The sequence below is a fragment of the Salvia splendens genome, chromosome 4 (genome assembly GCF_004379255.2).
Source record: "Salvia splendens isolate huo1 chromosome 4, SspV2, whole genome shotgun sequence".
Classification (NCBI taxonomy): Eukaryota; Viridiplantae; Streptophyta; class Magnoliopsida; order Lamiales; family Lamiaceae; genus Salvia; species Salvia splendens.
In genome coordinates, this window is record NC_056035.1 from 34,674,367 (window position 1) to 34,688,466 (window position 14,100).

General features: G+C 37.4%; 1 protein-coding gene across 4 annotated transcripts; it reads left to right on the forward strand.

Moving 5' to 3' along the window:
- Positions 1-1,642: 1,642 nt before the first annotated feature.
- LOC121799623 (protein ALWAYS EARLY 3-like) lies at positions 1,643-13,808 on the forward strand. 4 transcript variants are annotated; one of them, XM_042199037.1, is made up of 22 exons: positions 1,643-1,844; positions 2,593-2,665; positions 4,963-5,086; positions 5,498-5,596; positions 5,844-5,906; positions 6,591-6,668; positions 7,031-7,217; positions 7,802-8,067; positions 8,145-8,508; positions 9,030-9,104; positions 9,580-9,794; positions 9,884-9,940; positions 10,095-10,376; positions 10,460-10,635; positions 10,739-11,021; positions 11,302-11,526; positions 11,918-12,067; positions 12,188-12,331; positions 12,415-12,633; positions 12,919-13,023; positions 13,108-13,203; positions 13,325-13,808. In XM_042199037.1, the coding sequence occupies exons 3-22, from the start codon at positions 4,982-4,984 to the stop codon at positions 13,487-13,489; spliced, it is 3,354 nt and encodes a 1,117-aa protein (XP_042054971.1). In that variant the 5' UTR covers positions 1,643-1,844; positions 2,593-2,665; positions 4,963-4,981; the 3' UTR covers positions 13,490-13,808. The 4 variants fall into 4 exon arrangements, with proteins under 4 accessions (XP_042054971.1, XP_042054972.1, XP_042054970.1 ...); XM_042199038.1 differs by lacking the exon at positions 2,593-2,665 and having other exon boundaries at positions 4,951-5,086; XM_042199036.1 differs by lacking the exon at positions 2,593-2,665.
- Positions 13,809-14,100: the final 292 nt, after the last annotated feature.

Sequence of the window (14,100 nt, forward strand, 5' to 3'; positions counted from 1 at the left end):
GGAGGTCTTGAGTTCGACTCCTGGATGGCGCGACTTGGGGATTAATTTCCCTGTGGGCCTGTTCAAGGTTGTTTCCTTGGGGCTTGGCAAGCTTTCGAGCCTGGACGCGTCTGAGGGTGACGGGTAGTCTAAGGGGCTGAACTCGTCGGAGGGAGGCTAGTCTACGAGCCGGACATTGGCTAGTTCACGAGCCGAACCCGTCGGAGGGAAGCTAAGTATTCGAGCCACGAGGGGCTGTGTTGGGCTAGTTCGCTTGCCGAATGTATCTCGAACTCTTATGTATGATGAAAAAAAAACCAACCCGAAAAAAATACGACTTAACTACCTTGGGACGGAAGGTGTATATACAATAAAAAATATGATAGTAGGAGTGTGATTTTATTTCAATTTTAGAAATTATGAGAACAGCAAAAAAAATTAAAATATTAATTTAAATCACTTACAATATTAACTCTCAATTATGATAATACACTAAATAAAATTTAAAGAATAATACAAAAGGAGTTTTAATTAGGTTTTGAAATTATTTTTAGTGTAATATTAGTATAATACAATTGAGATTGCTATATTTTAATATAAATTGGCTTTCAAGCATTGATAATACTATTTACTTAAACCATTGATCAAATTTATTACGAATACTACCACTTAATTGAAAAATATAAAAATTGAGGTAATTGATACAATATGGTGCCATTTTCTCACCACAGGCAGACACCATCTTCTGTCAATTGTCAATATCTGGAGTTTCTTGATCACAAGAGAGAGCTCACACCCTAGTCCTATCAACAAGAAGGTAAAATAATGGATGCTTTGTGAAAGCATCCAACACTTCATGCTCAAACTTGTATAAGTCCATCCTCTTTGATGCATTTGAAGGTGTTGATGTGAACCAGTTGAATTTCTGTGTAAAGAATTTAGGGATGATGATGGTGACGATAAATATGAAGTGAAATAGGAGATTCTTCTCCTTTGATAATTAAATGTAACATTGAATCCTATTAATTTTTTTTCGCAAATAAAATCACCAAATTTGAATCAATCATGTTTTTCTCCAGCCCAGCATTCTCAAAATCTGGTACCAGCTGAATCCTATTTAAATTTATAATTATAGTCAACTTACGTAACTATGTAACTTAAACAAAACAAATATTTATCTTGAAGGTTTTTTATTTTGTTAGTAATTTGTACCCATCGTTATAAAATGTTATAAGCGAATTGATAATAAACTATATATTCAAAAATACAAAAATTAAAATAAGTGAATCCTCATTGCTAGCGAAACCAATAGAAGAGTAATTATTTATTTTTTGAGATTCGTCGGTATTGGGTCCGACGTTGACATTAACGATGATAAATATAAAAGTATTTTCTCAAATATTAATATTATTTATTTACTATTTATGGTAAACTGAATTTTCTATTTTAAAATACTCCACTTTATGAGAAACGGAAAATGTAAGAGATTTGAGTCAATGGGCACTGAATTTAAAACATCCGTGGTAAAAATCTGAAAAGAAACTAATAGAGGGACTCAATTGAAATTAAGCTAATCTTTTAAACAGGTTTATTTCGTCGCACAAATACAAATACAAAGAAGTAGCGTTTCGCGGTTATTACTCTCACAGAATAAAATAAAAATTAAAATCATAAATTCATTCTTCTTCCCTCCCCTCCCCTCTCTCTCTAAAACACTCGCCTTTCTCTCTCTCTAAAGCCTCACTCCATCGCAGAAAATTCGTAATCTCACCCCTTTTGCCACCAATCCTCCATTAATTTCAAATCTGGAGCTTTCCTCAAACGCTGTGAATTGAATTCATTGGAAAGGTGAGGAGGGAGAAGAGGTGAGTTCTTTTTTTATGTTCTCTTTCGCTGATCTTTTTTTTTTTTTGTGTTTCAATTTGATTTTTGTTTCCTTTTGTCTAATTTGAACGCCGCATGGATATGGTTTAAAGTGAATGATTTTGGATTTGTTTTCTGGCTGGTCTAGCTGATTATCAGTGATAAATGTCGGTTTTTTGGCTGCAAATTTGCAGCTTGTTTGATTCGTCTGGTTGAATTTTTTGAGTTACTCGGAGATTTTTCTTATTTCCCCTTTCTTTTCAGGATTGTTTTGAAGGTCGTTAATTTGAGTCTTTTTAATGCGATTGATTTTGAACTTTTGAGGATTCTTTTTGCTTTAATTTGAGTGAAGTTGTGCGCGCCTGCCGAGCTAGAGATGTTTCATATGAGTTGATGCTGTTAATATTTCTGGAGCGTATACTTAAAGATAATCCGCGTTACTATTTTTCTGTTCTCACTTCTCTATGATTCGAGACATATAAGGTTGTGTTTGCTAATCGGACTAAGCTGTAATTACATGTCAAGATATTTTAATTGTCAAAATGGGTATTTGAATTGTAGTTTATGTTGAAAAGTAAAATGCGGAAAATAAAAGACTCTAAAATCTTTATCGACTACATTGTATTAGGCTTGAATTGTTCTTTGTGATACATAGTACATCCCTATTTATAGGACTAGAGAAGTAAATGTACCTAGAAACTATACTTATTTGAACTCAACATTATAAATGCTATCTCCTCTTTTCAACAGGTTAGGACTCCACACTTTCTCTTCCCAACATTCTTGGGACACCTCAAGTTATATTTCCAACACTCCCCCTCAAGTTAAGTATCGGGTTTTTTAGACACTTAACTTAACTTGCACGATCTTCACTTTGATAAATAGTTTATACTCGTATTAAGGAGTCCTTCACTTTTCATTGACAGTTTATGCTCGTATCATAGAGCTTTTTCAATTCATCATTGATAGTTTATACTCATATCAAGGAGTTTTTTTTCATTGAATGTTTAGACTCGTTTCAAGGAGCTTCTTTATTTTTCTTCATTGAAAGTTTAGACTCATTTCAAGGAGCTTCTTCAATTTTCTATTGGACAGTTTTAACTCGTGTCATAGAGCTCTTCAATTTTTGATTGACAGTTTTAACTCGTGTCAATGATTAGACAGTTTTAACTCGTGTCAAGGAGCCAATCTAGACAGTTTTCATGTCCGGGAGCCATCTTAGACAGTTTTAGCTCGTATCCAGAAGCCATTTTAGACAGTTTTAGCTCGTATCTAGGAGCCACCTAGGACTGAATTTAATTTGCAGCCCAAAGCTTATTTTGAGAGGACCATTCTCGACCGATTCCAGCCCAATAAGACCAATAAGACAAATTCCTATGAGCCCTATAAGACCAGCCCAAATTTTCTTGCAAACCCAAATTGAGAAGACTTAGACAGCGCCTCCTTTTTTCTTTTCTCTTTCAATACTCACCTCCAACGGTAACCTGCCGCTACTTGTTTGTCGGATGACGCTTCTCCGGCTCTTCTCTGATTGACGATGACCATGCCTTTTTATTTCCAGGCGCGGAATAATCCGCGCCATCTCCCTTGTCCTGACATTAGTGGGCTCCAAAGCCGAGGTCACATATGCTCTTCTTGGTCATCTCAATCTTCTCCGGACATGAAGGTTCCACCACCTGCTCCCTTTTTCAGGCGGGCTTCTCTAGTACAATTTTGCTGCCAAGCCTCGATCTCCATCACCGATAACTCATCAAGCCGGATGCCATTCTTCGACACAGAGATGAGTTGTTTGGCAGTTGTTGCTATCTCCCCCTCGGTCGGATCTCCATCACCGATAACTCATCAGGTCTTGCCATCTTTTCTCCATCTACGCCACGATTTCCTTTATATCTCCAGTCACCTGCTTCTTCATCGGCCAGAGCGTCACGACTTTCTTGACAGCATTGGCTCGATCACTGCCTCCTTCTAAGTTTGGATCTTGTCCAGATATAAGCCTTGCTTCTCCTTCTTCTGTCTCCAGCCCTGCTCGACCTCTTCTTCCACAGTTTTTCCTTTCCCGGCTGTGGGTGGAACTATCCGGCAGTGGAAGTCATCTCCCCCTCGGCCGAATGGTTCATTGAACAGGGTTACACCCCATCTCATAAGATCTTTGGCCTTCTTGGCCAACATAGATTTGAGAGGAATCCTTCGGTCGGATACTTCTTCTCCCCCTCGGACGGACAAACCGAGGACTCCTCTGTTTTCTTCTCCGGCGGTGCTGTCGCTCGATCTAGCTGTTGCCTCGCCATGATCAGGCTTCGCCATTGATGCCCGTTTGAAATTCAACTGCCGAGAACTCACTGTCATCATCTTGGTTCAACCAAGCGCCATCTCCGTTTACAACTGCCACTCCTCTCATCTCCTCCGGCCGTTTACTGTGCTGGAGAGGAAACGTCCAACAAAGTGTACTTTCTCCCCCTCTCGGTTGGACGATTCCTATCTTGTTTGAGGGAGATTTGGCTCATGGTGTGGTTTGGAGTAGAGTAGTGTGGGTTGGAAAAAAAAGGAATTTTCTATTGTGGTTGAAAAATTGATTTCTTCGGTAGACAACTAACAAAGGATTGTTAGCTGCTCTGATACCATGTTGAAAAGTAAAATGCGGAAAATAAAAGACTTTAAAATCTTTATCGACAACATTGTATTAGGCTTGAATTGTTCTTTGTGGTACATAGTACATCCTTATTTATAGGACTAGAGAAGTAAATGTACCTAGAAACTATTATTATTGGAACTCAACATTATAAATGCTATCTCCTCTTTCCAACAGGTTAGGACTCCACACTTTCTCTTCCCAACATTCTTGGGACACCTCAAGTTATATTTCCAACAGTTTATATTCTTTGAATTGTTCACTTTCTCTGCTTTTGTGGCTATAATATTAAATTCCGATTGTTAGTTTATTTTGAACCTCTTGAATATTTACTCAATGGGTATGGGCTCTTATTATATTTGGGAGAGAAGTTGGAAGATTCTTCTCCGGATTTATAAGTACTTGTGGTTCAATAAATACCTTTTAAAGAGTTTCTGCAGTCTTATGATGGCCAACATTTTTGATCTCATGATATTTAGTTGCTATTTTAGGTTCTTATATTAGCACATAATGGGGCCCACGAGAAAGTCGAAAAGTGTGAATAAGCGCTATTCTTATATCCACGAGGTATCTCCCAGCAAAGATGGAGATAGTTCTAAAAAAAGTAACAGTCGGGTGAGTTTACGGTGAATTAGTTTCTTTTCTTTTACTACCCCGTTTTCTGATAACTCACTTCTTGCTGCTGACCTTTGTCTTATCTCATGATATGATTCTTGTATTCCTTTTCCTGACTCATTAAGCATGCAACAGAACCTTTTATTTCATAGTTTCTTGCCATGCATGTTTTCACACCAAAGGAACAAGCTGTTCAAGTTTATAGGAAAACTTTTCTAAGCGCAATAATTTTCATTAAGGGAAATTTGGATATTTGGTAGCTCTAATTGTTATCATAAGCTGCAGGATTCCAGTACAGTGTCTCACTGATGATCCTTAAATCCATTTCTTTGGTTCTTTGATTTGGGGTCATGCATGTGCACATCAAGTATCAACACAATGACCACATCGTTTTCTTTTCTTAAAACACAGAAAAGGAAGTTGTCTGACATGCTTGGGCCTCGGTGGACCATGGAAGAGCTAACTCGTTTTTATGACTCTTACCGCAAGCACAGTAAAGACTGGAAGAAGGTCAGTTCAAACTCATATTGTGAAATGTGGAATTTGTTACCTAAAATAACCATAAATATAACTGCAACATGCTGACATGCTAATAAATATGACCATCACGATCTAGATAACAATAGCATCATCATAAACAATGACCAATTTGGCTTGATCCGTCATAGACTAGTCAGTTGATGGCAACAGTTCTTTTAGGACCTAATCTATTGATTGCTAAAAGATTGCCTCTTTTTCTTCTTTTGCATGTGTACAGGTAGCTGGTGCTGTCAGAAATCGTTCAGCAGAAATGGTGGAGGCACTTTACACGATGAATCGGGTAATTCTGATTTTAGACTAGATGAACTCCATGTTCTTCTACTATGGATCTTACTTCACTTATATCAAGCTAGTTTTCATCAATGAGATTTTTCTTTGCCTTTTGGAGTTCATTTTTGGCTGTACTAATCGCATAGAATAGCTTTATGCTGGGGTGGCTCTAGAAAAAAAATTATTTCCTTTTAGAGGTCCTTCGGCCCTAAAATCTGTAGTGGCCTATGAGCATTGCTATATCACCATCTGATTCACTTGTTTGCTTATCTGCTCAAACAATTGCAATGTTGAAAAAAAATCTGCCTTAGTGTGTTGCAGATGAATAAATAAGATTTAGGTTTATGGTATCATTACACATTGCATCAAGTTCACAACAGTTCATTAGAATAAGAAGGTGAGACATTTGTCCGTATAAGTCATTTTTGTCCTCTGGTCGTATGGACTACTGACTACAAACTACCAAATATATACTGGAATCTTTATTGGTGTGACAACATGGTTACTGACTTCGAAGGAAAGATGGGTGCCCCAAATGCTAAAAGAAAATTCTTTCAAATTTCAGTAACTATCTATATAAACATGCTGCATTCTGTAGACAGTTTTACATGACATTGTGATTTTTCCAAGAACACATATTGAGATGTGCATCATTCAACAACAGTTTCGACTCATCTATAATTGTTACTTTCAGGCATACTTATCTCTTCCACATGGAACTGCTTCTGCAGCTGGGTTAATCGCCATGATGACTGATCACTATAGCAATCTGGTGAGACTACAATCTAATTCGCAACCTTTAGCCATTTCTATGTTATTAAATGTTCGCATAATTTTGATATTCGTGAGAACACAAACAAGAAGGTGGTATTATCCAGTTATTCTGGTATCCCCTACACACATGTGCGCTTATGGATTTTGGCTCTCAGTATATATTTTTATCTTCCATCTCTAACTTCCAATACATACAAAGTACTTGTCCATAATTTTCATGACTTGTGGTGATGGAAAACCCAGTTTCTGAGAAATGTTGGTAGTATTAGCATATGTCGATCATATGAATCAGTCAGTTACGAGATACCGTTTCTGATTTCTTTATGATGACAATTATGTAATATATTCTTGGATTTACAGGCAGGAAGTGATAGTGACCAAGAGAACAATGATGGAGCAGGATCATCCCAAAAGACACAGAAGCGTGCTCGTGGGAAAGTACAGCCTCCCACCCCTAAAGCGTCAGATGAGTACATTGCTTCAGAATCTCCGATCACTGCATCAAGTTATGGCTGCCTTTCATTATTGAAAAAGAAACGCTCTGGTGGTATGTTAGAATGTAAATAAGTCAATATATTTTTTGTGCGTAACTATGCTGGAAGTCATGCTCTATATAGTCTTTGTTTGGAACTATTGATCTATCCTTATCTGCTGTGTAGTTTCTGAAATAAATGTATGTAGGATCCCTAGGTAGGGAAAAGGCAGACAGTATTTTAGCTTTCAAAATGTAATCTCTCCAGCGCATTCTCATGTTTACTCCGGAGTACTCACGAGTTTCATCAGTTGTCCTATACATGAGAGCCTTCATTGCTTACTTTGCTGCTGTCCCCCCCCCCCCTCGAACTAGCTCTTATCCCTCAAATAAACATTTTCCACGGTTCCACCTCAAATAAATATTTGCCAAATTATGTGGACGTTGTCCCCTGTATCCTTCATTGGTTATATAATGTTTGTACTTTGTATATTGTACATCTTGAGCCTTAATGGCAAATTTATTTCTTACTCTACAGTTAACGTCTTTTCTAACGGGCATGAGTTTAGAAGTACACCCCTGTTTTCTCTTTGCCTGCTATTATGCTGGTCTTCAACAAGACATCCATCTGAAAATCTATATATGGTATTTTCTTTTAGGGAGCAGACCTCGTCCTGTTGGAAAAAGAACTCCAAGGTTCCCTGTTTCATTTTCATATGAAAATATCAATGGGGAGAAGTTTTTTTCTCCAACAAGGCAGGGCCTGAAATTAAAGGCCAATGCTGATGATGATGAAGTGGCTCATGAGATAGCCATAGCTTTGGCGGAGGCATCACAGAGAGGTGGTTCCCCCCAGGTTTCTGTTACACTAAATAAAAGAGCTGAAAGTGTAATGTCATCGCCTTTTAGGCATGCTCAAAGAAAGGTAATAGTTTGACCTGGTCTAGTGAAATTGAAACAATATATCTGACCCCTCCCTTATAGAACTGATGTTGGTTACAGCATAATATAGCAGAGATATCAAATGCCAAGCTGTTGGCAACAGACACGGATGAAGAAGATTTAGAAGGAAGCACAGAAGCCGGCACTGGTGAATTGTCTAGGTATAAGCCACAATTGATTGAATCTGTAAGTATTGGTACAACAAGACAGAAGGGAAAAAAACTTGACGGGAGAAAACATGAAGTTGATAACAATATTGAGAGTCATTTGGGTGACATCAAGGAAGAATGCAGTGGAACAGAGGAAGGTCAGCAACTGCTGAGTGCAATGAGAAGAAAGTTTGATGTGGAGGTCAATGACACTAAGGTATCCAGATCCCCTATGCAGAAGAAGAAGAAGAGCAAAAAGGTTTTATTCGGAAGAGGTGTGATATTCATATATCTTCCATATTAATTCTTGTCCCTTGAATCATAGTATATCACGGATCATGGACTTCTCCCCTTTTGGTATGTTGGACAATAAAAAGAAAATAATTCCTTATTACATATTTAAGGAATGGTTAAAATTTATTCACAATTGATGGTCGGACTAATTATAGCCTATTTTGAAAAGTGATACTAGTAGGGCTTACTTGCTTTTATAAGTAAGCTCCACAGTTTAGATAATGTTTCTTTTTGGACAATTTTTTCGACTTGCTCTACCCATTATTCTTTATAGAATAAGTAACATCATGCAAAGATGCCAACTAGTTTATTGATTCATTAATCAAACACATTGTGTTGAATGTGGGTGCATTTCATGTCTCAGACTTCAAGATGTTGAACATAATATTTTATGGGCTATTTTTCCTTGCAAAAACGTATTCAGTTGTAGGAGTGGTAGCTGGTAGCTTAACTGAACTATATCTCTCTCCACTGTCTTTGAGATTATGATGGATCTTTGCAGACGAAGGATCTGCTTTTGATGCCTTGCAAACATTGGCGGATTTGTCACTGATGATGCCAACAGATAATGAAGATGGTACGTGTTCAGATCTACTATTTCTTGTTTACTTAAATTCAGACGACTAAGATGGTCTGCCAAATATATAGCAATTCAGTTCACCTAGCTATTACCTTCTCATGTAGACTGCAAAAAAGGTGTCACTACTACTTTCTTAGCATGCAAATTCTTAAGATTCTGTTGATTCATATCCAAGTATTCTGATTTAAAATCAAGCAGTTCACAAGTTTTTATGGGGTAAAATTGAAGTTAACTGGTTTATTTTTGTCGTATTGACCAGCATCTCATTTTGGAATATTCAGTTTATTTGGAAAATAAACTTTTTGACTGTCCCACTGGATGAAAATTTGCATCGCCTTTGTCATTCATTCTACTTTATGATGAAGAATTGAAAATTCAGATGAAGATTGAAAAAATGTGGATTTTTTTACATCATATTCAATGGTGCTTAAAGATGAACATCATGATCATGTTGATGAGTTTGTGCCGTTAGAATCTCCGCCAGCAAACCAGCCAAGAGAGAAGCGTAGACCCTCAGGGGTAAGAACGAAAGGACATCTAGCATCGAGTCTTGAAGTTGCTTCTAGCAAAATATCAAAACCTGGAAAAGGTTCAGTTTTTTATGGTAGTTCTGTTCATGAAGAAAACCAGGATTCCCATCAGTCTACCTCTAAATCAAGAAAAAAACAAAAGACGACAGTGCCTAAGGTGAGAAAGGCATATTGTTCATCTTTCATTGATGATTTATTTCACACATTTTAATTTTGGCATGGTTTTTACTCAATATATACTTGCAGAGTCAAAAGCCTGAAACTCATGCTGATATTCATCTTAGTGGATCTCCAGGGATTGAGGTACTCTGATTTTAGCTGTATAATTTCTTCTTTTTATTGACATTTATTACACACACAGTATGACTATCGGAAGGTATAATACAAGTATGCAACCTTAAATTCATCTCCTTCCCTAGTTGAGAGCTCATCAAATAGTAATGATGCTTTTCTTTAGGTTGGAGATGTAGGCAAAAAATCTTCCCAGAGCAGTTCCCCGAAAGTGATGAAAATGTCAGAAAACTCTTCTGGTACTGATTTGCAGAAAGAAGGAAGTGACTCCGCCCAATCAGCCACACAGGTTACGTTCGATAACTTAACTACTAAAATGAGGAGCCGGCGCAAGATGAATCTTAAAAAACCATTGGTCAAGAAAGACCTGAAGTTATCTGAAAAGATCTCAAACGATGAGAATAATCTGTCACTTGGTTCGCTCCATGATACAGTGCCTAGATTTAAGGTTTGGCTTGTTTTAATTCCTTTGAATCCATATTCTTATATAAGTTAAATACTCATTCTCCTTGTCCATTTTTTGGCAAGCAGAACCTATCTAATTGTTTATCGAATCAACGTCTGAGGAGATGGTGCACTTATGAATGGTTCTACAGTGCCATTGATTATCCATGGTTTGCAAAGAGGGAGTTTGTTGAATATCTGTATCATGTTGGATTGGGTCATGTACCAAGATTAACTCGTGTAGAGTGGGGTGTCATAAGAAGGTTTGTATATTTCATTTCTGATTGTGCAAAACTTTGTGCTTTTGGTCACCCAAGTTCTGCACCAGCACTGGGCAGATAACTAGTTTGTCTATTGCTCAAGCAGTTCACTTGGTAAACCACGGCGGTTTTCAGAGCAGTTCCTGAAGGAAGAAAAAGATAAGCTTAATCAGTATCGAGATTCTGTCAGAAAACATTACACTGAGCTCCGTGAAGGTCTAAGGGACGGACTACCGACTGACCTTGCAAGGCCTTTATCAGTTGGTCAGCGTGTCATTGCTATTCATCCAAAAACAAGGGAGATTCATGATGGAAGTGTGTTAACTGTTGATCACTTGAAGTGTCGGGTTCAATTTGACCGTCAAGAGCTAGGGGTTGAATTTGTCATGGTGGGAATTATGCTATTTAATCCTTTCATATATAAATTTTGATACCATATTATTCAGATATGTCGTAGTATCAGCATGCCCACTTTAGGTAGTGAAATTGCATACATTCCTTAAATGCAAGTTTCCTTAACAGTTTTGTTTGTCCGATTTAGAAATTTTCAATTTATGTGCTTAAGAAGTACACAAGGAAGTCCTTGTGCGGTTGTGCCTCCATTATGTTTATTTAAGTTTTTTAATGCTTTCTTTCTTACATGATTATGTGATTTTTTTCCCTTGGCAGGACATTGACTGCATGCCTGTAAATCCTTTTGAGATCATGCCTGCAATGCTTGGCAGACACACAATCACAGTTGACAAGTTTTTTGAGAGCTTCAATGAACTGAAAGAGAATGGACGAGCAAAGGAGTATATTAAGCTTTCCCCTAACGCCAACCTGGATAATATGGATGACATTTCTCGGCTATCTTTATTAGCTAATCCTGCCAGTTTGCTGAAGCAATCAAAGGCATTATTTCTCTTCCTTCCTGTTCATTCTCATTGGTTTCCATTATATGTTATTTCTACCTGATCCATATTTAGAATTTTTAGACTTGATTCATGCGTTTGTGAGTTTTTTTGAACTATAAGGAGTTAATCGTCTCTGTTGGCCGAATTGCATTGCTTATTTGTTCTGATGCATCCGAAGCATGGTATGTTGTCCCTATATCAGTATATACACATTCTATTAATCACACTGCACTGCATATGATTGTTTGACATTGATTTATTTCATACTGTGTCCTGAAATATCTGGTTATACTATATGTTCTATTCGATCCAATATGCTAGTTTGCACTCGCAGAATGACAAGTTACTACTGTAAAGCATTAGTATCTCATGTAGATTTTATCCTCCAGGTTGCATCTGAAGTTTCAACAAGGCTGGGAACTGGTGATACCGCAACGTACCAGCAAACTTATTCTCAGCCCGGTACACTAGCGCAGATCCAGGCAAAGGAAGCTGACATTCAAGCTCTTGCACAACTGACTCGTGCTCTTGATAAAAAAGTAATGCTTCCTTGGATTATTTAATAATATGTTTCTGGATATATAAGTAGCTGTTACATTTTGGAGATTGGAAATTTAACAACAGGGCATAAGTGGCCTTATTGCTTGTAATATGTGCAGGAAGCTATTGTTCTCGAGTTGAGGCGTATGAACGATGATGTGGTGCAAAGTCAGAAGGATGGTGATAGCCATCTAAAAGAATCGGAACCATTTAAAAAGCAATATGCCGCGGTACTTATACAATTGAATGAAGCCAATGAACAGGTAGAGGTCCCAAGATACCGAGTCTTATGGACCAAATTTTGTTGCATTTAGATATACGCTTGAAGCATTATTTTCGTTTGCAGGTCTCTTCAGCTTTACATCGCTTGAGAGAACGAAACACATATCAAGGAAAACTTCCACTTGCATGGCCAAGGCCGCTGCTTGGTCTTGCTGATCCGGATAGCGAATTCAATTCTTTTGACCGTTCTGCATTTCATATTCAAGAATTGGGATCACATGTGAATGAAATCATGGATAGCTCGAGAACAAAAGCTCGGACAATGGTGGATGCCGCATTGCAGGTAAACAAGTCAAAGTCAAGTGACCCTCTTAATATGTGGTGCTCCTTAGAAGTGAAATCCACGAACTTTCTGTTTTGAGTTAGGCCCTCGCTTTCGCATGAAGTTGGTACTATTATTTCTCAAAGTTTGTCATTGTTGCTTTCTGGAGTAATAAATATTTAAAATTCCTCGCCCCTTGAACATGAAAACAAAAAAACGAATAACTTGGATCTATTTCCTACCCTTTTTTTAATTATATCCTTCTCCTTGGAGCACATTCAAAATCGAACTATCATACTTCTACAGGCAATATCATCACTCAAGAATAGGGAGGATACCATGGAGAAGATTGAGGAAGCCATAGACTATGTAAATGACCGGCTTCCCTCAGACAATTCCTGCATGCCTGTGGTGAATCTTCTGCTTACCTTATCGAACTCTCTCTCTATGTATCTCCTCAACTATGATATTTTTTTAAACTGTAAACTGTTGCAGAGAACTGATCCTAAATCTACAAATGCATCTGATATTGAGGCCGAAATTCCTTCTGAGCTGATCACAAAATGTGTAGCAACTTTGCTAATGATTCAGGTGAAATATGAACAGAAAGCAAAGATATCTTTCTTTCAAGAAAGTACTCAAGTCCCTGACTGAGTTGGGATAGCGTATTTCCCCTAGATTTGCTGACTCGGAATTTTTTTTATTAATGCAGAAATGTACAGAAAGACAGTTCCCTCCATCTGACGTGGCACAGATACTAGATTCTGCTGTGACAAGCCTACAGCCACGCAGTTTGCAAAACCTTCCTGTTTATACCGAGATACAAAAGTGTGTGGGCATCATCAAGAACCAGATATTGGCTCTAATACCTACTTAGTCAATTAACAGTCTTAAAATTTGACTTGTAAGTTTTGTCTCAACTCTACCCTTTTCGTTGCATTCATAGGTTGGTTAGATTTTGTTCCTACCAGTTCTTCGTATTTTCTCCACCAGGTTCAGCTAGTTTTCTAGTTGTGGGAAAATGACGTTGGTATAAATATTTGTACATGATTTTCTATCAACTCTATAAGGCAGTCGCTTCAACTGCATCACTTGCATTTTACATTATGTAGGGAATGCCATTAACAGATTGTAAATCAGTTAGACAGACGATGAAAGTGCAATAAGATGAATGAATTTCAGTTGTCTTCTTTTAAGAAGCTCTTCATTGGTCATTTAAACATTGAACTGGACTTGTTGTGAACATCATTATTCATGTTCAAAAGGGCACATCACAGATAAACGAATGTAAATTGAGTCGGTGAATTTATTACTACTACTAATAAATAAACGAATTTATACATCATGACCCTAAAAATATCTTGTCTTTTTTATTTTTTTTACCCTCTTTCTATAATTACTCATATAGTTGTCTTTTTGATTTTTTTTACCCTCTTTCTATAATTACTCATATAGTGGAGTAATTGATTTTTTGTGGTTGTTTATTAA